The sequence below is a fragment of the Hirundo rustica genome, chromosome W (genome assembly GCF_015227805.2).
Source record: "Hirundo rustica isolate bHirRus1 chromosome W, bHirRus1.pri.v3, whole genome shotgun sequence".
Taxonomy (NCBI): Eukaryota; Metazoa; Chordata; class Aves; order Passeriformes; family Hirundinidae; genus Hirundo; species Hirundo rustica.
The window spans coordinates 7,083,511-7,111,222 of record NC_053487.1 but is presented as its reverse complement, the minus strand read 5'-3'; the positions used below and the strand labels follow the sequence as shown (position 1 = coordinate 7,111,222).

Below are 27,712 nucleotides of genomic sequence, written 5' to 3'. Positions count from 1 at the left end.
ACTAGCCAATGCTTTTAGGTAACTCACAGCAGTTTCTAAGGTAGGTAAAAAAATCAGACAACCAATTATAAGCTGCAGGAACAGCATTTTTTACATCTTAGTTCACATTTAAGGTGACCTGAAAAACTTGTTGAAGATTCTTTGCTGCATCTTACGTCTCTGCTCCTTTGCATTTGTATTTCTGTTGTCTTCATCCACATTTTTTCCTCTCATCTTTTCCCTGCTCTACCAGCATCATAACAAGGAAAGTAACCTCAATCTCCCTCTAATCACAGAAATAATTATTCGGGCAGAATAAAGCAGGCCAAAAAGGAGAAAGCAGAAGAAACAATGACCTAATAATAAAGGAGAGAACTTCCTACAGATCTGAGATACTCCCAGTTACTGTCACACAAGGCAGCAGTCTCCATCTCCCCTGGTGCAGCTGAGCAGCCTTCCCGGAGCACCCGGCACTGAGCACCCCACACTCACCCTCTCCATCGTTTTGCATCCCCAGAGGCAGCGAGGTATGGCAAGAGCAGCGGGATGGTGCCAAGCCAGGCTTGGTGCATGCCCCAAAACAAACAGCTCTGGGATGTTTCAGTGCTGGTTCAACAGCCATGGCACACACGTACCTTTGGGAATGTCTGGGATGGGCAGAGTGTCTCCCAAGGGCACATTACTGCACAATTGTCAGGGATGCAGCTTTGCTGCTGGTGCTGATGCCTTGGAGAGCACAAAGACAGAACACCACCGAGTCCTACTCGCACTCATACACGTTTTCACATTTAATTGGAGTTAACACAGGGCTTTTAAAAATCACAAAACAACCTGGACACTAGCTGTAGTGATCGATGGGTAGGAGAGGAAGGAGACCAGCTCGATTCCTAATTTTCAACAGGTGGATGCAAACCTTATCAAATGTGTGACAGAAAAAAGTTGGATCCTGGGAAACTTACAGAGGCACACATAACACCTGCTTTTAGAGAGTCTGAACTTTCTTTGTAAATGAACTGGATGAACTGGAAAATATCAATTTGTCTAATTAATGTGTTTTTAAGTCTAGCCATTTGAGATTATGTTTTTATTTGATAATTCTGTTTGTTATTAATTTGAATATCTCTGAAGCATGTTTATGTTTGCTGCTTTTTCTGTGACAGGTTTCCAAAATGAGGAACACCCTCCATTGGATTAATACTCAGTAAAATAATAATAATTTTCTGAATGTATCCTGAAAGGCTGAAGTCTGATAATCTTTTTAAAAACAAGAAATCCAGTTTATTTTTAAACATGTTAAAATCTGAACTGATTTACACTCATCAAGAAAGAAAATATTTTGCCAGTTTTCACTGCATACATTTTCAGAAATTCTGACAAAATTATAATTTCTCCATATAATAATTTAACAATATTATGTAATTTGTGCCTGTAAGACTGAACTTCTTAATGAAGCATTAGATCTGCAGAAAAATGTGAGTGCTAATACACACACCTTACCTAAGTTGGAAAATATACGTTTTAGAATTTATTTAACGTCTTCCATGATTTTAAATATGTTACTTCCTGTTCTGGGTTGTTTCATGATGTTGTGAAACACTCGTGGCTGCTGTGTTTATTTCATCACGGATGTGTGTTCATTTCACTGAGGGGTAAAGTTTGGTAATGGGCAAAAGATTTTGCAATCCTGTACTGGGTGGCTCAATATAAACCTTAATTATCCACCTGACTTGCAACAAAAACATTTTTCTGCATTAAAGATCTTGACGTTTGGGATGATACTGGGTGGTGATTACACATGGATTTGTTTGTATTATACAGAGGGGAAGTTGGGAAAAAAAAAAAAAAACAAGGGAAGATAATATAGTGGATAATACATAGTACAAGCTGAAGTCCACAAACAGTCTAATTGAATGAAAGCACATTAATAAGAGGAATAAAGAACAAAGGTAACAGCATGGAAGTGTTTACAGAGACAGTGTGTCCCATTTAAGCCATGCTGCTGGATGGGCAGACGGTCACGCCTGGATGTCCGGCTCGCTAATACTTCTATTCTGATTCAGCCCGGGGCTGACACTCGCCGACCCTTCCAGCGGGGGACTGCCAGCGATAGGCGGCATCGAGGTGAGCCCGAGCTGCTCTGAGCCCCGCAGGGCAGAACACACGGCGGCCCCGAGCGCAGCGGGAGCCGGGAGAGGGGCAGGAACCCCTCCGGGACGGGGTCAGACTTTGGGAACCGTGAGATGAGGGGAAGTATTATTAAAAAACCACCTCATCGCAGGTGAGAGGCACCGGGCCGGTCGCACAAGCCCCACTGTCCGGGGAGCCGGCGGTGCCGCGGGGCTGCCGGGCGGGGGAAGCAGCGCCGAACGCCGCGGTGCCGAGGCCGCCGGAGCTCGGCGTGCCAGGGCACCCCCGACAGGGCGGCGAGGGCGGGCGGCGGGCGGGGCGGTGACGCGGCGGCGGCCGGTCGGTCCCAGCAGCCCCAGCGCTGCCCGCAGTGACGGGCGGACAAAGGGGCGCCGCACCAGTCCGCACTAGCGGTCCCTGGCGGGTGAGTCGGGGCGGGGGGCGATAGTGGGCACGGGGCGGGCGACCCCACGGGCCGGGCCTCCCGCCCCTGCCCTCCGCAGGCCCTGAGGAAGCGCGGTGAGGCCGGGATGGGGAGCGGGGCGGCGGCCGCGCTCCGAGGCCCTGGCCTGGTGTCCCTTCGCCGCGGGGCGGCGGCGCGGGGCCGCGGCTTGGTCCGGGCGGTGTGGCGGGGCCAGGCCGGGGGCGGTGTGGCGGGGCCAGGCCGGGGGCGGTGCGGAGGTGCCAGGCTGGCTGTGGGAGGTGCCGTTCGTTATCGCGCAGCTGCCTCAGCCCGTATCGCTACTGCTCCTCGTTGAGAACAAAGAGGATCAATTAAGAGTGTGTAATAACCGCCGTGCCCTGCCGGCCGGCAGTAGGCACAGCTCGGAACGCCTTTCCTCCCGTCGCTCTCCCAGGGAAGAGTGCTCCCCTCTGTTAATCTGAGGCGATTTGGGGCCACGCAGCGCTAATGAGCACAACACACGTTTAAAAATCAGCCAGTTTAGTGCATTAAAAACAAGCTTAAAGTGAGGAAATAGAGACTAAAGCGCATGTGCCCTTGAATGTCTTCTCTAGGATCCTTGCAAGCCTGTAGCAGAATGGATCAGAAACAATGCACAGCTGTTACTTCATTTTTCACTGCTTTTTATGCCTCTTAGTTGTATTTGAATATTTCCTTTTGTTAGTCACCTTTTCAGCATTTAAAAAAAATAATGTGATCCTAATAAATTTTGCTGTCAGTATCAGCATGATTTATGCTTGTGGTCATCCATGCTAATAGTTAATGCTCCGAGACTTTCATTTTACAGCATCCTGGAGACACTGATGACTTTTCTCATCATCCTGTGAAGGGGTAAACAGTAGCAGTTTTACAAAGTATCAGAACAGTTCTGCCGGTTCAAAGGGGACCATCCGCTTACTGAAATACTTTGCAGAATGTGTGCTTTCATAGGTCAGTAAACTGAGGTGAGGTTAACCAACTTGCTCAAGGTCACGGAGTGTCAGTGACAGAGTTAACAATAATGGAATCCAGCCATCCTTGACTGCTGGCTCTGCTCACATCGTTGACTGACACTCCCAAATAATTGCAGATAGTTTAAACATTGGTTTGTGTAAGTGCACGTTGAGGCCTTCAAAACATTTTGGAGAAACAAAATGTTTATGGAATGCTTCAGATCCCATGCTGCATTTGCATGTAGCTTAAAGTGATTGCTCAGCTTGGCATAGGAGGGAATTTTGAAGAAGACTTGTGGTTTATTTTGTAAATATGTGCTCAAAAATAATCAATTTTACTGAGTATGTAGTGTAGAAAGACTTGTGTAGATTTAGGGGGTAGATCATGAGATGTAACAAAAGTAGATTACACTGTAATTAGGCAACTTTTAAAACAGCAGTGTGGAGACGACTAAAGAGGTTTTCTTCTGAATGAAGTGTTTACCCAATGACATTCTGTAGTTATTTGCAGTTGTTATGAAGAAAAAACAACCAACAAATGCACTGGGAAGCCATGGTGATGAGGCTGTTGGAAGTTAAAATGGGAACAAAAAAGTTCCTCAGTTGATTTATTTATTCAGCAGATACTTGTTAAGTAAAAACAAATCACAATGGATGTTATTTCTGACCCTGGAGAGAAGTTACGTTTCACTTCATGTTTTTCTGTGTCAAGTTAAATTTATGAAGAAAGGGATTTCAAAGGAAACACTGGCATATCTGTGCTATTGTGACACCAGCAGTATATATTTAGTAACTTCACAGAGGAAAGATCCCTATTGTGCTGAAAAAATATCAGTGGCAATTGTTTGTCAGGACTTCAAAAGGTGCTGGGAAGTGAGCTGGCATTGTTCAGGTGTTACACGCTGGCCTTGGCGAATGTTAGCTCTGGCAGATCCCTGCTCCTGCGGGAATTATTTCATTGGCGCTGCTGGGAGAAGCCCATCTGTGCAGTGCAAATCACAGACCTGAGACCCCAGATCCTGAGTTGGGACAGATTTGCTTGTGCTTACCTTTATGTGCTGCAAGCAATCGTGGTGACTGTTGACCACAAAATTTAGTGGTTGTGGTGCAGTGGAGGTGCAGAAGAGCAGTAGCTGAGTTTCTGTTCATGAACTGTCTGGGGTACGTGACCTTATTCTCACCGTTAGAGCTGCTGCGGGGTTAATCTGGGCAGAGAAGTTGTGGTGATACAAACTTTGTAAAAGCATTTGCAGTTTCTCATTGATGGGAGACGTGTGCTGTTATCAAGAGTATCAATACTAAACCATCACATCTCCCTAGCATATGTGTGGTTTATCAATCAGTCTTTGGGAAAAGTGCTTTTACTGCTGTCATTTGGTGAGATGTCCCAGCAAGGTGACTTGTAAGCTAAAACTGTTGTCTCAAAAAGGATGCTGGTTGCTCGCTTAGGAATCCAGAAATTTGTACCCTGAATGACACTGCTGTGTCAGCAAATGTGTCTACTATAGGCTTGCCAGACGTTACTTTTGCAAGTTTGGGTGGTAGCTCCTCATCTAGCCAAGTTAAATAGGAAAAGGAAGCAATAATGGGATATACTTTTTAAAGATTGGTGACTTTCCACATGCAGGTTGTGGAATCCTGGGAGGTTTGCACACTGTTTTCCACAGATGTGTAACAAAAATGAGCCTGTTGATAGGCATAGTGATCCATACCTCCACTGATACTGAGAATTGTGGGGTTTTGGACACTGAACACTTGCCACGGACTGAGCTGAAGAAACTGGAGATGTGGGATGAAGCCAGGAATTGGAATGAAATGTGCAGTGTTTAAATAAAAAATGAAAGCATCAAAATAATACTGATTATTATAAATAATACTTGAAAATTTTATTAAACATAGTCAAGTTGTATAGCAGTAGCTTGCTGTTGGTTTTATGGTAGCTTAAAACATTTATTTGAAAAAAATCCCTTTTGTTAATGTCAAAATTTGCCTGTATTTCTGTTACACATGATGTGCAGAGTGTAGATAGATATGAGAACCAAAGATTCCAACATATTCTTACTGCATACTGCATTGAGCTAACTTTGTTAAAATAAATTTAAATAATTCTAAGTCTTCTGCCTAAGACAAACATCAAAAGGTATTTTGTATTCCTACGTGCTGGCAGTTTTTCCACATTAGCTTTTAATATAGTCTTAATATGTTTGAATGGAATAATGAAACTCACTTTGTAATAGTTCATGAAGTTGTTCAAGAATTAATGTCGCAGTCTGGTCCAGTGTTGAAGGTGCCATGACCTTCCTTGCTAGAAGCGTCTTTAAAAAAACACCTAGATCGATGGAGGCACAGGCACTCTCAGGCGGAGAGTGATTTAGCTCTTTGTGCACTCTCAGGTGCAAAGTAATCGGCTCTTAGGTGCACTGTCAAGTGCAGAGTGATTTGCTCTTTGTGTGGCCGCCTGAGCAGCAGAGCTGCATTTGCCACCCCGGGTGATGCAGGAGTAAAAGCAGCGAGATGGGGTCTTTCCGATCACTTTTTTATTCCCCAAAGTCCAATAGGAAAGAGCCACGTACTCCCGGGGGAGATGGATTATATAGGGTAGCCATGGGCGGGGTTTTACAACTTGGCCAATCAGGGGAAGGATCCAAAAAGAACCCATCAGGAGGGGTACAAACCAGGAACAAGGGGAATAACCAATGGGGTATGAAATATTAACATAGAACTGCAAAGGCTCATGAGTTGAAGTATTTTTTCTTACCTTGAGCCACAAGAAAAACTCTCAAAGGGACTTCCCAAAGGAGAGTCCCTGCAAACTGAGGCAGCCTAGGGGCTGCACATGGGTTGAAGCACTTTTGCTCACCCTGAGCTATAAGGAAATCTTTCAAGGGGACTTCCCAAAAGGGAAATCACTGCTTACAGAGACAGCCTAGGGGCTGTACACTCTCCAAGTTGTCCTCTGTAGATGGTCCACAGACCACTGCAAATTAATACTTGCACTTGCTGTACAAAGTCATTCCAGAGTTAGTTGATTCTTCTGAAACAATAGGGATTCACTGTAATTCCAAGAAGTACTCAGAACCCAAATTGCCACTTAGAGAGCCATTTCTTTTTCTAGACTCTTCTTAATAAGGTAGCAGAACATCAGCTTGGAACACTGTCATTGGGGATTTGTTTTCAGAATATTATTAGTAGCATTTCAGTGAAGTGGAAACAAACCTGTGCTCTGAAAAGGAACTGGATCATTAAGAAAGACATTCCAGTGAGATCCATGAATTTGAATTCTAGAGGTATGTTAGGAAAATTAATCCACAAACACCAGAGGTTTATGTCCAAAAAGGAGACAGAGGAGTCCTTTTACTTTATTCGAATAAAGGGAGAGGCCATGGGGCATTTGCCCTGGGGTCTCTCAGTTTTTCAGAGGAAGCGGCCTCCTTTTTATCCTAATTTCCCGGCCGCATTTCCCTCTCTCTTTCCCCGTTGGCTGAGGTACTTGAGAGGTACAGACTTCCCGAAATGCCTAAGATTCCCCTTTTAATGTATAATCCCCCTAATTTTTAATTTTTATGGGATTTATGGGTTTTTCCCCATTGTTGCTTTCATCTTTCAATATTCAATTTCATTTATAAACAAACCTATGGTTTGTTTGTAAAGGCAAGTATCTTCTTTTCCATTCATCAATCAGTAGAATCCTTCCCATTGTTTTGCTTATCTCTCAGTGCTAGTTTTATCTACCAGCAGACCCAGGGTTTGTTTGTAAAGACAAATCTTGTCATTCCTCTCAGGTATAATTTGCTATTTTAATAACTAAATAAATAAAATTAAAAGCTTAGTTTGTGAATAAGAATCAGAACCTGTAAATCTTTAGTAAACACTTGAATGTGTGTCATGTTTTAAGTACAGAATACGTATCTGGTGCTTGGAACTGTGATCATCATGATGTTTAGAATGCAGAAACAAGCATTTGGTTTTGATTATCCATAATGTTTGGCTATTTGCTGCTAGAAATTTCAGAAGCTAAATTCTTTAAGGTGCAACTATCCAGTGTATTGAGCTGGAGAACAGGTAAAATGTACCTTATTTTAAAAAGCTTTATGGGAAGTAGAAATGACATCTAATGAGTCAGTAGGAACTTTTTCTTGTTTTAATATTTTTTTGCTATAAAGTTTGACCTCAAAAGACACCTTCAGTTTGATAATTAATCTATGGAAGCTGCAGTAAAATATGACATTCTTGGGGGGAGGAGAAGACTGTTCTCTGTCATGTGTTAAGTCAATGGTATGTGTGCTGAGGAGTTGGGCCTTAATTTTATTTTATGAATTACATTTGGGATTGTTTCTTGGTTGAGTCATGGGTTCTGGTTTTAGTTCTGGAATGTCACTCAAAATAGAACTGTGGGGGGTGGCAGAGGGAGAATTGTGATGATCGTACTTCGATTAGAGGTAGTGGTGGTAGAAAACCTGTCATCTCTTAATAAAATAGTAAATCCCAAATCTGTTTGGTGCTACTCATCCCAGTCATTTTTCCATTCATTGCCTGTAACTACGCAGTTGGAACAGGGAATTTGATTTGAACAAGACATGAAGGTGTTCCCCATTCCTTTGTTCTGAATCCCTGGGATTTTACACAGCTGGGTGCCTAGGTGAGGAGGTTCCTAACTTGTTATACCTCATCCGGGGAGGTCATCCCCACAGAAAGGTTCCTTCCTAACAGTGACTCCTGCTGCCTCAGTGTTGTTGCATTTCCTCATGTCTGCCCTCATGTTTCTCAGGTGTTGCTGTCCTGAGGCAAGGATGGGATTTCTTTTTGCTGTCATTGTTTGGTTTGTGTTGCAAAGACCCAGCATAAGCAGCCTTAGTCATGGACTGGGCCCACAAATGCTGCCATGATACACTGGAGAGGTGCTTATCCATTTATTTTGTAGCAGTTTGTTAAATAGATGGAAGCCCAGTGCAAATATTTTTTCTACTTCAGTATTTTTGAAGGAACATAAGTAAAGGTAGATTCATAATCAAGCATCATGTTTTATATTTTTGCACCTTTGTTAACTGCCTCAGTTTAGTATAGACTTATGGAAATAATCTTGCCTTTTCTCTTTTTTTTTTTTTTTTTTTTTTTTCCATTTTTTCCTTTAGAATTGCCAAAATGCTTTGGAATTCTTAAATGATTCAAAAACTGAAGTCTCTGAGGATACAAAGTCATAAGAACAGAAGAAGCAGCAAGGAGGATTCAATGCCAATGCAGCAACAAAAAAGACAGCCAGAGTTAGTGGAAGGAAATCTTCCTGTTTTTGTTTTTCCTACGGAACTTATATTTTATGCAGATGACCAGTCAACACACAAGCAGGTGTTGACTCTATATAACCCCTATGAGTTTGCCTTAAAATTCAAAGGTGGGTTTCTTAGTTTAAGTTCTATTTAAGGGTTAGTTGATGATCTTGACCAGTCCAATTATAATTCATGTAACAAATCGTATCTGTGACAAAACCAAACTTTTGTCTCTACGTGTATCTGTTGATGAAGCTGGTGATATATTAGGTCATGATTTGTTTCCACTCCTGTCCTTTTCCTTGCAGTTTTTTGTACAACTCCAAATAAATATGCGGTGGTGGATGCTACTGGTGCAGTGAAGCCTCAGTGCTGTGTTGATATGTAAGTAGAAGTTGGGTTGGTTTTTTTCTAATATACATTTTATTACCTTAATTTCTTTTATTATTTAAGAGGTTGTAAATGACAGCATGCATGTTATAATATATAAGTTGGATAAAGATATGTTTTCCTAATCTCATGTATACTTGTGGCTCTGATTTTTGATGTTCTTTCCCTCTAGAGCAGAGGTATTATAATATTGGAGATATGTCCTTCTTTAATTTTGCCTTTGGGCATAAATAAAATGCCAGTAAATGCATCTTGTAATGTAGTTTGTAAACCAAGAGCGAGAGTAATATGAGCCTCCTTTGAGCACCTTTTTGTTAGAAATAGCAAGAAAAGCAAAACCCCCAGTATTGAGATTTGTTTGTGAGAAATACTTGTTTGCATATTGGCAAAATGAAAATGTATGCAGTTCTACTGAGCACATTTTCCTGGGCCATGTTAATAATGGTAGTTTTGCCTACCTTTCACCCTGACCATCTGTAGTGGTTTCACGTTCACTAAATTTTGGTCTTGGTACTTACTCTTTCTGTGGGAGAGAGACTAGGAGAAAAACAAAGCAGGCTCAACTTTAAAAATAACAAATAGTTTTATTAACATAAACTAAAAGAATAGAAAAAAAGAAAGTTGGGAAAAAAACCCCTAAAATGGAATGAAACTTCAAAAACACACTTCCCTCTCTTTCAAACTGTTCACTTTCTTACAAAACAACATAAAGAGACAAAACTTGTAATTTTCAGTCAGTTTCACTATCTGACAGTAGTCTTTCATCAATTCATTAGGGGAAGAGTATCTTTTAGAGTCATGGATCCTACTGACAACTTAGAACAGTTCTCTTGTGGGTTTTAAACTGTCACAAAAACAACCGCCCGGAGAAACCTGCCTTTGTGACCTCTCCCAGGAGCAGTTTCCTAAGCTGCTTATGGGTCATGGGTCTTAGACTTTTGCATACTGGGGTGTCACCGTTTAAAGATGTATAACTCTAAAGCAAAGGATTCTTCACCTCAAGGTACGGGGATATCTTCTCACTTCTTAACTGGCGCAGGGGGCTTCTCATCTTTATCTCTGTTCAAGCATCTTATAGGATTAATATTACTTAGTCCTTCACAAACACCTTTGCTCAAATCCACACACAAATTAAAACAATCATCTCCCCAAATGCGTATCTTTCCCATGATTTAAAGGAATGATCTAAATATAGAGTTCATTTCCATGGCTCAAGTAAGAATAGAACAACCAACTCTTCAACCCTATGTCTCAATAGTCTTTTCACTCTTGCTCTACTGACTTCATGCTGTTGTTCTTTATGTTTACTCTGTCTTTTCTTACTCTCAGAGAAGGGCTAAGCTCTGGAAGCTTCATGTTGCTAAGAAAGAGTTAAATCTGCTCGGAGTCTTTGTCTCTCTCTCTGCAGCTTGTGGTGTTAGATGTTCAAGGCTATGCTGGTGAGGGAGGAAGAACTCACAGAAACATCAGAGATCAGAGCACTCGGGCAGTCCGAAATCACAAAAAAACAGGCAGGATCATAAATGCCTTCTCAGCCCACCCCTCTGTGTAAATCGGGGTGGCTTCGGCCCAAATGGTGCCCATAGCTCTTATCAGGGGCCCAGCAGAGATCTCTCCCTGTTCCAGGGAAGTTTAAAGAAAGTAGCTGTTGCAAAACAGCAACCTCTCCTTCCCCCCCCTTCACCCGGGAGCCGATGGAATCCATCCAGGCCTCAGGGCAGCTCCCCCCCCCAAAAGGGGGGAGCAGCAGGCCCAGCTCGATGTTACCTGTCTCTCTCTAGCCAAAGGAAAGAAGAAAAAGGACCCACCTACAGGAAATTCACAGGGTTTTATATGGTACTTCCCAAAGTCGCAGCTAGTAATTTTCAGTGGTTAGAACAGATGCCAATATTCCAACTAACTCTCTGATAGGTCTCTGTCTCTTCCAAAGCAATTCCCAGGTCCTGACCTGGAGAATTATTCTACATTCTACATTCTTCTACAACTAAAAAACCAAACTGTATTAACCCATGACACCACCCATCTCAGTCTCAGATCTCTGTGTCTCCCTGTTGCCCTGAGTTTTAGCCTTCTGATTGTTTACATTTTTGTAGTGGAGTCTTCTCACAGGTTGTAACAATAAACAAAGTGATTGTTTTTGCATTCCTCTCTGAGGAGGGACAATTGATGGACTTCTAGTCTGGCCAGTGGGGTTGGAGAGGTGGAAACCTTATCCTCTAATCCCTGGTCACTGTCCAGAATCTATATAAGCGAAGTCAAGTAAATAGACTTCCCTTCTTTTTGCCCTGACGACTTACTGTGTGAGTATCATTCTTTTTGTGTCCTCTAGCAACATCTCCCCTTTGTCTCTGCTGTCAGGTGTCAACCCAATAACTCAGAACAGGAGGAGGCTGCTTAAGTGACCACAGTAATGTACAGGGTCTATAGGCTGCTGAAGCAGAGTAGGTGTATAAGCTAAAATAGACCAACTCTTTTTATCTTCTATTTGCCACATTATTTCTGTGCTGATGTACAGATACAGCTGAAGAAAATCTGAAGTACCTAAAAGAGCAGACTGAACTTTTTGAATAGACATTTTCCAAACTGTAAAACACCACCTGGAATCTCTGGCTAACAAATGGCCATATACAGAAATCTTTTGTCAGATAAATAATAACTGTTCTTGGGGAATGGCTCTTTATTCCTATAGACTGTTTTCCTTAGGTGCAATTTGAAAATTCCAAGGACTCACCAAATAGAAAGGAAGTTTAGAATATGGAACTAGAAGGTTTCAGTAAGCAGGGGCAACAGTGCTAAAAATGGAACTAAACAGGTCAGAATATACCAGTGTACCAGTGAGCTATTCCATTCTTTAGCAGACATTTACACAAGCATGATTACATTTGGTTAAACAAATGGGTTTTATTAAATAAAGGAAAATAAGACATACACATGTTCCAAGGGGATTTTTTTGTGCAGCAAAACCCCCCATCCCATTCCAGTGGTTGCTGTCTAAGGACAGTGTTTACTGCTAGGATATGAGCAGTACTATGCAAGTGTGGCCATTTGCCAGATAAATAGATATTCTACAGAGCTTCCAATTATGCAATGATCTCTAAAAAGAAACAGAAGAATGTGTCTGTTTATAAGGGTCTGCAGAAAATCTCTCCTTGCTTGGCAGCAGATACATGTTCTCCTTAGCACAGTGTTATATAAAGATTCTGTTTAGTTTGGTAGTTAGTATCATGGTACTAGGAGTGGGGACACCAATTCAAAAGGAAGTGTTAAAGGAAGAAATCAGAGTTGATCTGCTGTGCTGATATGCTGAGAGCTGTATGAATTAGGGTTGTGGGGGGAAAAAGCCTTTTGTTTTAGTGAAGGCAGTTGCCCAGCCAACACTCCACTTGCTGAAAGCCTGTCATAGGCACACTGCCTCTGAAGTGACTTAAAACATCACTGCAGCCTCTTGCTGAGGGGATGACTTGGTCTCTGTTTTTGTGTTGATTAGTCTATTCAAACTATATACCAGTTGCAAGCACTGGCTATGTGCTAATGCTTGTAGATGTCTTGATGTGATATAGTTCCTTTAAATGAAGACTGAAAAACAAAAATCCATTTCTTGCAGCATTTTAATGTATATAGTATCACAAAGATTGGTTTCTTGAAGCAGTTTTAAGACTACTATTCTGTGTTACTAAGGGTACAGTCGTTTCTTTTCCCCTCATGAGATGGCAACCTTCTTCTTTGTACGTATGTTCTTCAGATTAGCTGCTGTTATCTTGAAAACTTAGAACAGCCTTTCACAAAAACCATCTGGAAAAGTAGTTGAAATCCTTATATACCCTAAGAGCTGATACCACTTCAAAACCTAAATGTTGTAGCTTTTCAATGCTAGATATGTATTCTCATGATAAATCACAAATGCAGAGAGGAGGCAGTTGAGCACAGCACTGCTCAGAGGTCTGTTTTGCTGTTGATCAGTGCTATTTTAAAGCTGTGCTTTTTATAGGTTCCAAACATGCTCTCAGTGGTGGGTTTCTGATTTTGAAAATCCCTAGCTGACTCTTGTCTATAGAGGGAATGAGTTTTGCTTCTGAGAAAGTAGAATTGTAAAGCTTTGAGCCTGGTTTCCTCAAGAAGCTGGACTATTGCTTGTCAAACACCTGTCCAACTCCTTTCCTTCCCTGTCCACTTCAGTCCCCTCAATACCTCTTAAAATCATTAGCCAGCATCAAACAACTTTGATACATGAGGAGGAGGCATCTTTCAGATAACTGATGTTTCATCAATTGGCAGCTGGGCCTCAGACTGAGGCAAAGATGGGCTTGAGATAAAGACTTAACTGTCCTGTTTGGCCAGGAGCATTTATATTTGGGAATTAAAGCAAACATAAGAAGGGGAGAGAGGAGGTAAGATCAAGTCTTCAAGAATGTTGAGTGATGAAGGAGGTAATGGAGGTCTGGATTATTCCACTTTATCTGGAGGAGGGGCGACAGAGGGCAAACTTTGTGATATAGGATGTAATTCCACAACAGACATTCTTAGTAGTTCATCTGTTTGAAAATGTTTTTCTCTGCAGTGTGATTCGTCACAGAGACGTTCGGGCTTCTTACTATGGTGTCATAGATAAATTCCGTCTCCAAGTGTCTGAGCAGAGCCAGAGGAAAGCATTAGGGAAAAAGGAGATTATTGCTACTCTGCTTCCATCTGCAAAGGAACAGCAACAACAAAAGGAAGAGGAGGAAAAACGAATAAAAGAACACCTGACTGAAAGTGTCTTTTTTGAGCAGACTTTGTGTCAACCAGGTAGCTGAAATCTTTTACCCCTCCTATGTTCTGAATCAGTTTTGAGTAGCTCAAGTGACTAGACTTAAAACATTTTTAAAATATAAACAGAAATAAAATTTAAAATAATTCATTTTACTTACCTGTAAGACTGCTGTCTTTATCACTTGAGGATGGCAGTATACAAGAACCCAAACTGTGCCTATTCTGTTTATGCTGTCTTGATCGATCAAGACCCTTTGCTGCCCTGTGTTTGCATGTCATACCTTGGAGAGTGCATCCACTGTTCCTCTGGAGCAGGAGTTCTCATACAGACAATGAGAATTTATCTGTGAAAGAATGGTAGTTATTTTTTCCCTTGGGCTCTTTCAAAACATATGCCCCTTCTGAGTTTGTTCCAAACTGTTAATTCCCCATTTCCTGATGAGCAGGAAATATTGCCAGAACATTTAAAGTGCTCCTTGTTTTGTGCCTTGTCCTTTGTCTGTCCCACAAGAACAGAAGAGCACAGTTGGTGGCTGAAAACTCTGTGTGTTTCATACACAATGAGGAAGTGAATCAACAGTCTTGAAAACCTAGGCCAGGCAGTTAAATTGAAGGGGTAGAATATAAAGTGTCAAGTTGTACCTGAAATGAATCTAAACTGATTATTGATGGTCTACATTCTTCTTACTTTTACAGATTTATACTGAAATGTTTTTGTCACTGTTATATTTTTCAGGACAACAAAAATCAATTCCAGAAAATAGATGAATCTCCTTGAGAGTGTTCATATTGTTAAAATTAATCTGTTTCACTATTTATCCTGAGTTTGTTGGCTGGTGAAACACTTTTTATTAAAAAAACCCCTCATAATTAGATATTAGTAGGATACACAGTTAAGACAAACCTACAAAGGTCTCTGGGCTCACAGAACAAAATGTTCCTGTGATAGTTGCTCCAGGACAGAGGGCCTGAGCCATCCTGAACAGTCTGATACTGGTCTTATTCCAAATGCTGTTTCTCTGCTTAAAAACCTTGTTGACTATGTTATATTGCTTACTTACAGAAAAGCAGTAAACAAAGAAACTGCAGTTTTGCATGTAACCTGCAACCTGGAAATAAGATTTATGGAATTAAAATAGAGCACATATTGCTAGTCACTGAGGATAGGAGAAGTTGATAAAAACATTGGCTATTTTCCAATGGATCTTAAGGATTTGGTTAGAGGTATTCAGCTGACATGTTAACAGCTCTTTTCAAAGATGACAGTGGGCCTTTGAGTAGGTTCCAGCTGTTAAAGTGCAGGGCAATAAAGACTGTGAAGGACTCTTTATTGTTTGTGATTTGCATTTCCTTATTCTGGTAGTACTGGACTGTCAGAGTGGTTCACTCTCTCAGTTTTTAAAGTAAGATTCAAATTTTACTAATCTACACTGACTGGCTCAGGTGTAGCCCTTGAATCCTGTAAAGAATGAAGGGGAACTCATCTGGCCCAAGAACCTGTGCTCCTGCTGCAGGCAGGTTTTGTTCAGGAGGTGTGAGCAGTTACCTGCCTGTGCAGGTCTTTTGGATGCTCTTAACTGATTGATTATTGGTCACTGAAGGAACATATCAAGGAATGGAGTCAGGATGCACAGGGAAACCTCAAGCATTGCTGAGACATCCAGCTGTCCTGAGTGTGTATATATAGCAACTGGGCCTGGCAGGTTCTGTTCCTCCAGAAGGGAGAGGTTTGGGAAGTCATGTGAAAACAAGTTCCAGCATCAGAACAGGGAGCAGCCTCCTCCACTGTAGAATGCAGAAGGGTGGGTTTAAGAGTTGTCTTCCACTCCCTGTAAACTCCAGAGCAAAAAGGAAAATCTGAGGATATTTCAGCTCCCATGTACTGCAGACATTTTTGCAGAATATTTAATGTTTATATTATTTAGATCTTCCTTACAATTGGTGCTGTCTTGCTTTTTCAGAAAACAGAACTGCCTCGTCAGGACCTAGTTTACTCACAGTCTTCCTTGGGGTGGTGTGTGTTGCAGCACTAATGCTACCTACATTGGGGGAAATGGAATCCCTGGTGCCTCTCTACCTCCACTTAAGTGTGAATCAAAAGTTAGTAGCTGCTTATGTTTTAGGTAAGTACTTTGGATTTTATAAATATTTTCCTGCAACATGTATGAGTTTGGAAAATTTTACCTGTCTTTGCCAGCAGCCTCAGGAAATTGGATGGAGACAAAGCACCATGTTACATTTTGTTTTGCATTTCAGCTTAGCTCTTAATTTGTAGCCATGGTGACAGCAGGGTAAATTAGGTATTGTAAGTCTTTTAGACCAGATTTGAGTTGATACCTATTGCACACAGGCCCCTGCATGCTAATTTCAGCTTTATTTGATGATGGGCCAACAACAGTCATCTGCCAACACACCTAAATGGAATGTGCTGTTTCTTACTCTTGCATTGCAATAGTTACTCTATTGCAGGATGTAGAATGTATTATTGTGTTTCTCCCTCCAAACCCTGTGAGCTGTTTTCTAACCCTTTATTCTCTGTACCTGTTTAATAAGCAGTTGATACGTGTAGCAGTAAGTTGTTGTAAACCCTGTCTGAGACCACTACCATCCACAGTTCTTCCTGATTTGTAACTTGCTCCTGCAGTAGCTAGCATAGATGAGTTCAACATTTCATTTGTTATGACTATTTCTCTATAACTATTTCAGATTTGAAGAACAGTCACACTAAACTCAATTCTCCTGTCCCACTACCTGGCAGAAATGAGGATTTAAAGGAAAAGAGCTAGGCAGCTCCAAACGGATAGCTAGAGGTGAGGTAGTGATGGGGAAAGGTGCGAGTTCTTGATGGTTTGTGCACACTGCTGATTCACAAAGGTCCCATCTGCTGAAGTGGTTTGAAATCTCACTTGTGGCTCTTTGCCCAAGCTGATGCTGATGGATTCTCAGTTCAGGACTTTGCAGTAATCCTCACTTTGTTTTTATCTCTGCTTTTGAAAATTACCCCAGGTTCTGCTGGTGCCAGCTAGAGTTCTAAGCCTTTTGACTTTATACATTTGCAACAACTGAATCTGTTTCTAGATTCCCTATGAAGTTTTGACAGGTTCTGACTTCCTTGCTGGCAGCGTTTTTAGTGTTCATGGACAGATTCTTTTGTGTGCAACTCTCACTCATGTAGAAAGTCAATTGCTCTTGAGAAGTTGAAACCACTGTTTCATAAGGAAGTACTACTGGATTATGGAGCATTTAATGGAAAGGGTTGTTATACCACACCAACAGGACTATATGATATTTGAGAAGTATTTGATTTACAGAAATGAGTTAAACCCTTTATTGTCTGGAAGTCCCTGTGCAAGTGGTACAGGCTGTTCTCCAGAAGCCTCTGCTGTTCCTCTGCGATGATGGAATTTATCCAAGCTAAGGATCCAGCAGCTGTGGGAGCACTGATTGTCTGAACCAATACAGACCTTAATAAAGAGCTGAGCTGTAGTTCCTCTTTAAGGGCTAAATTGCTGATCTAATGGAAGGCAGTGTTGCAGCTCTGTTCTGTTGTGCCTCTGCCTTCACCATCTTCATAAAGTAGCCATGTTCCATCAGTATGGAGTGGCAGGAGATAAAATAGTCTCAGAAATGTCTTTATCCATAGTGAGATCTGTAGGCTTTAGCTGAGCTTTCTGCAGTGAAAGGCTGTTACAGTGACATCATCTGAGCCTACAAGAAAGTGAGATTGCCCAAGAACTGATAAATTGTAATTTTGATGTTACATAAGGCTGGAATTCAGGGAGCCTCTATGTTCTTCCATCTACCTCCCTTACCTTGTGAAATATAACCCATGGCTAAGAACTGCAGATTTGTACTTTTTCCTGTATCAGCACATAATTAAAATGATCTTTTCAGTGTGTCATGAGTAGGTTTATTAGCCCCTATTTCCTGTTTTCATCTGGTTTTAATTGTTTTTAACCTCTATCAGAGCAGTCCTTTTTTTCTTCCCTCTTTAAAGGTCACAACAAAGAGTCTGTTGAAAGCTCCATCTGCAGACTGACAAGGAAGCTTAACTGGTCTTCGATCAGTTATTATTCACAGAGCAGAAAAAAAGCCTTGTAGCCTTCAACTGATCTGCCTTACTGATGATTCAGCATTCAAATGACACTGCCCAAAACTGGCCCCCGTGAGAAATGGGGTTTGGGTGCTAGTGTTACACTTACCCAAGTCAAAAGTTCAATGTTAAGATTTTCCAGTAGAGAGATCAGTAATGTTTTGGAGTATTTCTATCTTCTTTGATGTTCAGTTATTGCATGCACTGCACATCAGTGTTGATTTTTGACTATATCAAAATTTGGAGCAATACTTCTAATATTTAAGTGTGTATATAAATGCATTCTGCATGTATTTATGCACTTTTACCATATTTTCTGGCCTGTGACAGGGTAAATTATTTTAAATGTTTATTTCAAGTGAAATAGAAGTGTTTAGTTCTTAATTCTTGTCTTTCAGGTCTCATCACCATGGTTATTTTGAGAACATGAGCAGTGAGTTCATAGGATGTAAAACACCTTACTGTATATTCACATCATGAATGTGGACTGCCTTTTACTCCCATTTGGCTCATTAAGATGCTAGCAAAACAGTTCAGTGATTTAAGATACCTTCAGAAGTGTAATATATTTTAACTGTGTATAATAAATGAAAGACTCAAAGCACTTTGTGGTGCTTCTGTAACAGACAGCTATGAAATGTTCAGTGATACCTGTGAAAATAATTTGAAAAAAACTTTTATATCTATGCCTACTGTAAAAAATCCTTATTAAAACAACATTTGTTATTTTTAGTCTATGTTCACATCAGTGTGTGATCACTATAAAAGCAAACTGTCTTCTGTAAAAACGCTCATTTGGTTTGTGGTTGTACCTGCCGAGGCTGGCACATAACACTTCTGTATATACATACCCAGAGGGGTGAGAGTCATAACTGATCATTGAAGAAAATAAAAAATTCCATCAGTGGAACTATGAAATAAACCATGAATTTTAGGTGAAGAAGTAATTCTCAAATTTCTTATTTTATCATTACCAATATATCGTTGAGTGCTCATTTTCTTACCTGGGGAAATAATTTCTTGCAACAGTGTTGAGGGTTAAGTTTCCCATAGAATTTTCCCCCCCCCCAAGTTGCTAGGAGACTAAATGCTGAGTGCTTAACCTGGACAAAAGGGAGTTGATCACTTAGTTTGGGGGAGGGAGAAAAGCTCCCGGAGAGAGCTGAGGGTGGTGGTCTCACGGCTCTCGTCTTCCGGGGAGCACGGATCGGGTGGCTGCTGGCTGCCTGGAGTCCACGGTTAACAGAGGAGTCTGGTCCTGGGAATTCTACCATCTGTTGGAGTGCCCAGGAATTCAGAGTTTTCTTTGCTGTCCTGCTGGATTTTGGGTCAGCCCGGGTCCAGGCGCTGCGGCTTCTCCGGCACTGCCAACTTTGCCTGCCAGGACACCCCCCTGCCTGCGGAGGACAGTCCACCGCGCCCAGCTTCCAGCCATCAGCGCCGGAGCTTCCACCGTTTGCCCTCGGGGTTCTTGGTTCTGTTTTACTATTATTATAATTGCTGTTGGTTTTTTTGTCTGTCCTGTTATATTTACTAGTAAAGGACTGTTATTCCTTTTCCCCATAGCTCTGACTGAAAAGTTTTTTTAATCTTCCAAATTATAATAACACGGAGGGAAGGATTTGAATTCCTCATTTCCTAGAGAGGCCTGCCTCTCCTTAGCAGACACCTGTCTTTTCAAACCCAGACAGAATTTGGTGCCCAACATGGGGCACGAGAGCATTGAGAGAAAAAGGAATAACAGTTCTTAAGTGCCTACATTGTTGTGTACTGGATATCATGTGGTCTGGCTTAACCTGGTTCGAGTGCCATGTGGTGGTGACCATATTTCTCCCATTTGCAGGCCCTTTTCTAAACATGGGCCCTGTAACTAAGGTTACTGTGGCTGTCATCCAGTTTGCTATATGGGTTAATGAAGTGAGGAAATCGTGGATTTTTAATTTCCTCTGGAAGGCAGGCACATGGATTCAGGGCTATCATACACTAACGGTGTGTTTCTGGGGTTACTTTAACAATGGTACCTACTGTGAAGAAATGACACCAGGGGAAATTTTTTCACAACCCTTCACCCAGCTCTTTGGGCCTACCCCACCAGTCTTTGAAGGGTTCAAATCTCTAAATGTTAATGACATCATACAGTGGCTGGTGTTGCTGGTATGCCTGTTCTGTTTAGCATTTAGAGATAAGGGGAGACTGACCTGGATAACCACCCTGATACCTACCCTAGAGAATAAGGATACTGCCCCACAGCCTGAGCCCGTCCCACAGCCTGACCCTGCCCCACAGCCTGCCTCAGGAATAAACCACCCAGATTGTGTGAAGGAGATAGGTGAGATGCTGAGGGAGTACCTTTCCCCTGTAGTAGCCTCATTAGCCCCAGCTGCTGGGAAACCCTCCCCCTGCCCTGACTAAGGAGAGTCCGATGGTGCAGCAGCAGAACCCACAGACGTTACAACCGTCCAGGTTCCAGCTGAACCACAGGGGCAGCCACAGCCAGCAGCAGTGCCCCCTGTGGAAACAAAGAAGTATAAGGTGAAATCAGAGCACCCAGGCAACAAGGATAAGAAAGGAGGGCCCTCACAACCCGGGGAGGAGTCAGAGGTTGAGATCATCACTGAGTCCCTGACATATGAAAGTCTCCGTAATCTGCAAAAAGATCTTGCACGACGGGGACGTGAGGCTTATACAGCCTGGTTACTTCGGGTCTGGGACCTTATAGGTATAGGTGTGCAACTAGATAGTGGTGAGGCAAGGAATTTGTGACCCTTGACCCAGGACTCAGGTGTGAATCAGGTATTCATAAGGGAGCCAGGGCCCCTTTCCCTTTGGGAGCGGCTTTTAATGAGTGTATGGGAGAGGTTTGTCCACAGAGACAGAATGCAGGAGCACCATCATAGAATGCGCTGGAAGACCCTTGAGGAAGGGATCCAACAGCTGAGAGAAGTGGCAGTATTGGAGGTACTCTTTGGGAGGGGTGGACAGCATGATAATGACCCCGACAAAGTCAGGTGCACAGGGCAAATGCTGTGGAATCTGGCAACTCTAGGACCATCTCGATATGCCACATTCATTGCAACAATTCATCCTGATAACAACCGAGAGACAGTGGGTTCTGTAGCCAACAAGCTTAGAAATTACGAGAGTATCATCAGTGGCCCAATGCAGGCTCAGGTCTCTGCCATGGCTAAAGAACTCAAGGAGAAGATGGAGGAGGTGACAGAGGAGATAAGGGAGGTGAGGGAGGAGATGAGGAAGAACAGTTCCCATGTGGCACCGGTGCGAGTTACAGGCCCCAGAGTCAGAGCTCAACGGCCCCCAGCTAGAGAGAGAGGGTACACCCCACGAGCTGACCTGTGGTACTTTCTGCGTGACTGTGGGGAAGACATGGGAAGGTGGGATGGGAAACCCACTTCGGCCCTGGCAGCATGGTTACGTGAGCTCAAGGAGAGAAACACTAACCGAGGGAGTTCCACTAAGATGAAGGTAGCCTCGACATCACATGACCAGGCTGCCAGGTATTATAGAAGTGAGGATATGTCAGATCCCTGTGAAGGAACCTCTACCATGTATGCCCAGGAAGGGAATAATGACCAGTGCTAGAGGGGCCCTGCCTCTAGCCAGGGAGAGGCACGGGAAAACCGGGTCTATTGGACGGTGTGGATCCAATGGCCTGGCACATCAGAGCCACAGAAATATGAAGCTTTAGTTGACACTGGTTCACAGTGTACACTGATACCATCGGAATATGTGGGGACAGAACCTATTTCCATTGCCGGGGTGACGGGGGGATCACAGGAATTGACTCTGTTAGAAGCCGAGGTTAGCCTGACTGGGGAAGCCTGGCAGGTTGACTACATCACCCTTCCCCAAACCCGCCAAGGCAAGCGCTATGTGCTGACCATGGTGGAAGCCACCACTGGATGGTTGGAGACCTACCCTGTGCCCCATGCTACTGCCCGGAACACCATCCTGAGCCTTGAAAAGCAAATCCTGTGGAGACATGGTACCCCTGAGAGGATTGAGTCTGACAACGGGACTCATTTCAAGAACAGCCTTATAAACACCTGGGCTAGAGAACATGGCATTGAGTGGGTGTGCCATATTCCTTATCATGCGCCAGCAGCCGGGAAGGTTGAACAATGCAATGGCCTGCTTAAAACCACTTTGAAGGCACTGGGTAGGGGGACTTTCAAGAACTGGGAGAATAATTTAGCAAAGGCCACCTGGTTAGTGAACACTCGAGGTTCTACCAACCGAGCAGGCCCCGCCCAATCTGAGCCCCTGGGAACAAGAGATGAAGTTCCGGTAGTACACATGAGAGGAATGCTAGGAAAAACTGTTTGGATTAATTCTGCCTCCAGCAAAGACAATCCCGTTCCTGGGGTTGTTTTTGCTCAGGGACCTGGCTGCACATGGTGGGTGATGCAAAAGGATGGAGAGACCCGCTGCATACCTCAAGGGGACCTTGTTTTTCGGTGAACACTGTGACTGTGTCTGTATTTATATTCACATGTATATATATGTACATTATTTAAAGGTTTAAATTCAATATAATATGTTGGTATGGGAGAAAATTCGGGGTGGATAATGTTGAGGGTTAAGTTACCTGTAGAATTTTCCCTCCCCCAAGTTGCTAGGAGACTAAATGCTGAGTGCTTAACCTGGACAAAAGGGAGTTGATCACTTAGTTTGGGGGAGGGAGAAAAGCTCCCGGAGAGAGCTGAGGGTGGTGGTCTCACGGCTCTCGTCTTCCGGGGAGCACGGATCGGGCGGCTGCTGGCTGCCTGGAGTCCACGGTTAACAGAGGAGTCTGGTCCTGGGAATTCTACCATCTGTTGGAGTGCCCAGGAATTCGGAGTTTTCTTCGCTGTCCTGCTGGATTTTGGGTCAGCCCGGGTCCAGGCGCTGCGGCTTCTCCGGCACTGCCAACTTTGCCTGCCAGGACACCCCCCTGCCTGTGGAGGACAGTCCACCGCGCCCGGCTTCCAGCCATCAGCGCCGGAGCTTCCACCGTTTGCCCTCGGGGTTCTTGGTTCTGTTTTACTATTATTATAATTGCTGTTGGGTTTTTTGTCTGTCCTGTTATATTTACTAGTAAAGGACTGTTATTCCTTTTCCCCATAGCTCTGACTGAAAAGTTTTTTTTTTAATCTTCCAAATTATAATAACACGGAGGGAAGGATTTGAATTCCTCATTTCCTAGAGAGGCCTGCCTCTCCTTAGCAGACACCTGTCTTTTCAAACCAAGACAAACAGCCATTTTGTACCACAGTTATTAGACAATAAAAACAAGTTCTGTAATCAGATCCCTTAATTTCTTATGGATGCATGGAAGTGGCATTAACGGAAGCTGAACTCGTACTAATACAAAATACACAATTTTTCTATTTTAGAGACCAAACTAAGTGAAATAGCAAAAGCATTTCTCTATATCCCTTCCCCCACAGCTACCACAGAGACTTTTCTATCAGAAACTCCTGCTTAAATGCCAGTTTCATATTTGAGGTGAACATTAATCTTGTTTCATACAAGTATTTCCCTTCATTTGACTTTCATTGTCGAGTTGTTAATTCTAAAAGGGCAGCTATTACTGCCTTGGATTCATACAGACAAATCTTTGTTTGTAAGAAGTCTGTAGAGTATGCTCTGATATGAATAATAAAATTTGAAAATCAAACCTTCTTTCCCCCTGCATGTTACAGGTCACTTTTCTGCTTGTGCATGGAAATACAAAGAAACCATGCAAAAAAGTGTTTCTTTAAATAAAATAAGAAAAAAGGAGAAAGAAAAGTTGAAAAAAGTTGTTAACCACTACATTTTTTCTTATATAATGGTACTTCAGTTTGATTCTCAGAAAAACTGGGATTGTATCATTCATCGATCAGCATCAGATGATAAAGTCAAATATTAACATTCACTAAGAAAAAACAAGTTCCCTGTTGCCCTAATCTTTTTCAGTCTTCTTATGTTTTGCATTTTTGTAGTGGAGTTTCTCACAGATTGTAACATAAACAAAGTGATTGTTTTTGCATTCCTCTCTGGAGGAGGGACAATTGATGGACTTCTAGTTTGACCAGTGGGGTTGGAGAGGTGGCAACCTCATTCTCCAATCCCTGGTCATTGTCCAGAATCTATATAAATCGAGGTCAAGAAATAAACGTGCCCTTTTTTGCTCTGACAACCTGACTGCGTGAGTGTTGTTCTTTTTGTGTCCTACAGCGACAGTTCTCAGCTGGTTTAGTAGGCCGTATGCCAGAGCCTGCTGCAGGCACAGCACTGCCCTCTAGCACTGAGCTCCTGGCTGGGTCAGTGTTTTCCTGCCACTGCAGGGCTCTGTTCATGTAGCTTCACTGTTCCTCAGTACCTACACTGTGAACTCTGATTTTCACCAGGTGGTTTCACCTGCTGCTGCCTGGGGAAAGGCGAGGGAATGGAGCAGAAGTTGGGGAGATAAAAGTGCCATGTGGTAACTTATCACCCAACAGCCAGGCTAAACATTTTGTTGTGCCCAAGCTGATTATAAAAGCCCAACACAAACCTTTTTTTTTCCCCTATATCTGGTCATGGACTGTGATCATGTTTTGCCAGGCAGTTGCAGAAGTGCAGATGTGACAGTTTCACCTGTTGGAACTCAGAGTCACTGAGTGACTGTAACGAGGTCTGACACCTGCATCTGCCTCAGTCCTGCAGAACAGCACATGCATGGAGAAGGGAGATCACAGGACACAGATGCCAGCAGTCATTTTCAAGGAATCTGAAAAGAAATTATTGGTTTAGAAAAACACCTTGACCAAAGAAATCAGGAACAAAAAGTTATCATCAACAAAAATAACTAAAAACATTGGGCCACTTCTTTGTCAAGGCAACAGAGGAGCAATACACAGGAAAAAAAATATTAAATGCACAGAGTAACTCAGCAGATGCACATAAAAATGGTGCTTGGGTGAAATAAGGATGACAAGTGTGAATTCTGACTTCTTTCTCCTTCAGGGAGGTTGCAGCACACTGCAAAATCACAGATTTATCCCAGTTGGGAAAACAAGACCTGAGGACTGTTTCAGTTCAGCACTGAGGGAGAACTGTAGTGGTTTTACTTCTGCTAAATTTACTGTTTATTCTTTTTTCTGTGGGAGAGAGATTAGGAGAAAAAGCAAAGCAGGCTTAAACTTAAAAATGAACAAAATAGTTTTATTAACACACACTAAAAGAATAATAATAATAATAAAAAAAAGTTGGGAAAAAGAAAACCTAAACCAAAACAGAATGAAACTTCAAAACCCTCTTCCCTCCTTTTACAAACTATTAACTTTCTTATAAAACATAGAAAGACACAACTTGTGATTTTCAGTCAGTTTCACTATTTAAACATAATCATTCATTACTTTAGGAGTAGTCTCTCTAGGGTTTTTATGGAGATGTTTGCCACAAGACAAAATAGTCCAGTGGCTCCCAATGGCACACATTAACAACCACCTGGAGTTTTTGCAGACTGTGATGTTCTATCAGCAAGGCCTTTCAGTGTATCTGGGGTACTGTTTACAAATACTTCTAGTCTAAAATCATCTTCGTCTCAAAGGCTGAGACCTCCTTTTAACCCAGGAGCGGGGCCTTTAAAGTTCTCAATTAAATCTCAATCACATCAGTCCTTAATTTTGATCAGAATTAGCATTCTCCTCAACAACACCAAAATGCTACAAAGAACAGTCCATTTCTCCATAGTTTACCTCAGAGAAGTCCAGTTAAAAATGTCCACTTCTCCAATCCTATTTGTGATAAACACCAATCACTTGTTTTAAAATTTTAAAAGTTTAATAGTAAATAAGATGGTTATAAAAATAGAATTAGAGTAAAAAATTTAACAGTTTTAGAGTTAGGACAATACAAGACAATAAAAACAAAGTTACAGACGTCTGGGTGCCTCTCCCGAGCCACAAGCTCTGAAGAAGGACCCCTGTTAACAAAGGACTATCTCTTAAAAGCAATAGCCTGTAGAATATTCATACAATTCATATATAATACATAAATTCTATTCTAACTAAGAATTGTCTCTGGTTAGTATCACTTTTTTCCTTTAATCTCTATGGCGTCCACCAGGCTGAGAGAAGCAGGAGGAGCTGGTCTCTTCTGATAAGAAAGTAGTAAATTCTTTCTTCTTTGAAAGATTTACATTTTCCTGTGGTTGGTACATAAAAACTACATTTTAACTACAAAACTACATTTACCATACTATCAAAATATTAATACCACATTAACAATTAGCACAACATAACACATATAGTAAATATCTTGCGTAGAGCCATATAATATGCACTTTTCACAATCTTCCCTCTTTCTTTTTATAATTAATTTGGCTCGAGCAATATTCATTGTTTTCTAGCTTTCATTATTCGCTCATTTTTTTCACAAATCAAGCTCGCTTCTTTGAAGGGGTCTTCTATATTATTTTGTTTCTTTAACACCATAATCCTTTGTGGTGGTGTTGTTGTAGGCAACTTTTGGTCCATGTTCACTAATTGCATGCCTTGTACCACACTGGTGATGAGCCGAATGAAACAGGGAATCAAACAAGGGAGAAATATTAAACTAGCTGTAGTGCATAAAAGGAAGAAGCCTAACTTTTTCTACCATTCTGCTCCTAACACATTATCCCACCAGCTAGTATTTAGCATTGATTCCCACTTTTGAACTGGTACGTGGGCAATTTTTCTGATATCATTGACTATGTCCAGGACGGCATCTCCATTGTCATCTATTTTTAAACAACAATCTGATGTATTGAACTTTCCACAAACACCCCCTTCTTCAGCTAACAAATAGTCTAAAGCTAACCTATTCTGATACACAGCCAGTCTTGTTTGGGTTTGTTGCCTTGATATTAATTCCATTGCCTGACCAGTTTTGTTCGTTATTATCTCTACAGCAGCCTGAAGTCTTATAATACGATTTAGCATATAAATTGGGGTTTGATATCCCCAACTCCCATCTTGTGCCCAGGTGGCTGGCCCATATGTTTCTAGTATGCGTTCAGGGGGCCATTCTTCATCTCCCCATTTTTGGAATCCTCCAATCAATTCTCTTTTGTTTCTCTTTAGATCCTCATAAACTGGTATCCCTAATTGATCTCCATCAGGTCCTGGTAAAAGAAAAAATCCTGGCTCTATAATTCCTAGAGTACAGCTCCCTTTCCACTGGGAGGGGAGTTTTGGGTATGCTCTTTTCCACATATCCAAAATAAGCCGTCTGGAGCTTTCCAATAGTTAAATTTTTGTTGATCTATATTCTCCCAAAATTTGGAAACTTCTGGGATGCCATAGTAAGGATTTTTACTTGTATCATTACATTGAAAAAGGTTTGTTTTGTTATCATACTTACAATTCACTTTTTTTGCTTTTTCTTGGGTCCAATACACGGTTGGTGCTTCTGGGACCCACCATACAGAAGTTCCATTACTAACCTTATATCTTTTACAGGGTGTTTTTCCTACTTCATAGAGGAAGCTTTTCCCAGTGTGCCAGAGACATTCTTCCCCTATCACTGTTGAGCTTAAAATCCACCCTTCTGGTCTGTTTTCTCCACTTGTACTTGCTTGGTTCCATTTTAGAAGCTCAATTGGGCCTAAGCTGCTGCCTTTCCATGGCCATTCTTCTGACATCAAAGCCCCTCCACAGACCCAACAATTGGTTATGTTAAGTTCCTTACTTATTCTTTCTCCTAA

General features: G+C 42.1%; 1 protein-coding gene across 3 annotated transcripts; it reads left to right on the top strand.

Moving 5' to 3' along the window:
- The first annotated feature begins 2,426 nt into the window (after positions 1-2,426).
- On the top strand, positions 2,427-18,940 carry LOC120764839 (motile sperm domain-containing protein 1-like). Of its 3 annotated transcripts, none has more exons than XM_040088920.2 (7): positions 2,427-2,530; positions 8,634-8,890; positions 9,074-9,149; positions 13,714-13,940; positions 15,866-16,027; positions 16,611-16,714; positions 18,396-18,940. In XM_040088920.2, exons 2-6 carry the CDS (start codon positions 8,662-8,664, stop codon positions 16,688-16,690), a joined length of 774 nt encoding a protein of 257 aa, XP_039944854.1. In that variant the 5' UTR covers positions 2,427-2,530; positions 8,634-8,661; the 3' UTR covers positions 16,691-16,714; positions 18,396-18,940. The 3 variants fall into 3 exon arrangements, with proteins under 3 accessions (XP_039944854.1, XP_058279932.1, XP_039944856.1); XM_058423949.1 differs by lacking the exon at positions 18,396-18,940 and adding an exon at positions 17,902-18,231; XM_040088922.2 differs by lacking the exon at positions 16,611-16,714.
- Positions 18,941-27,712: the final 8,772 nt, after the last annotated feature.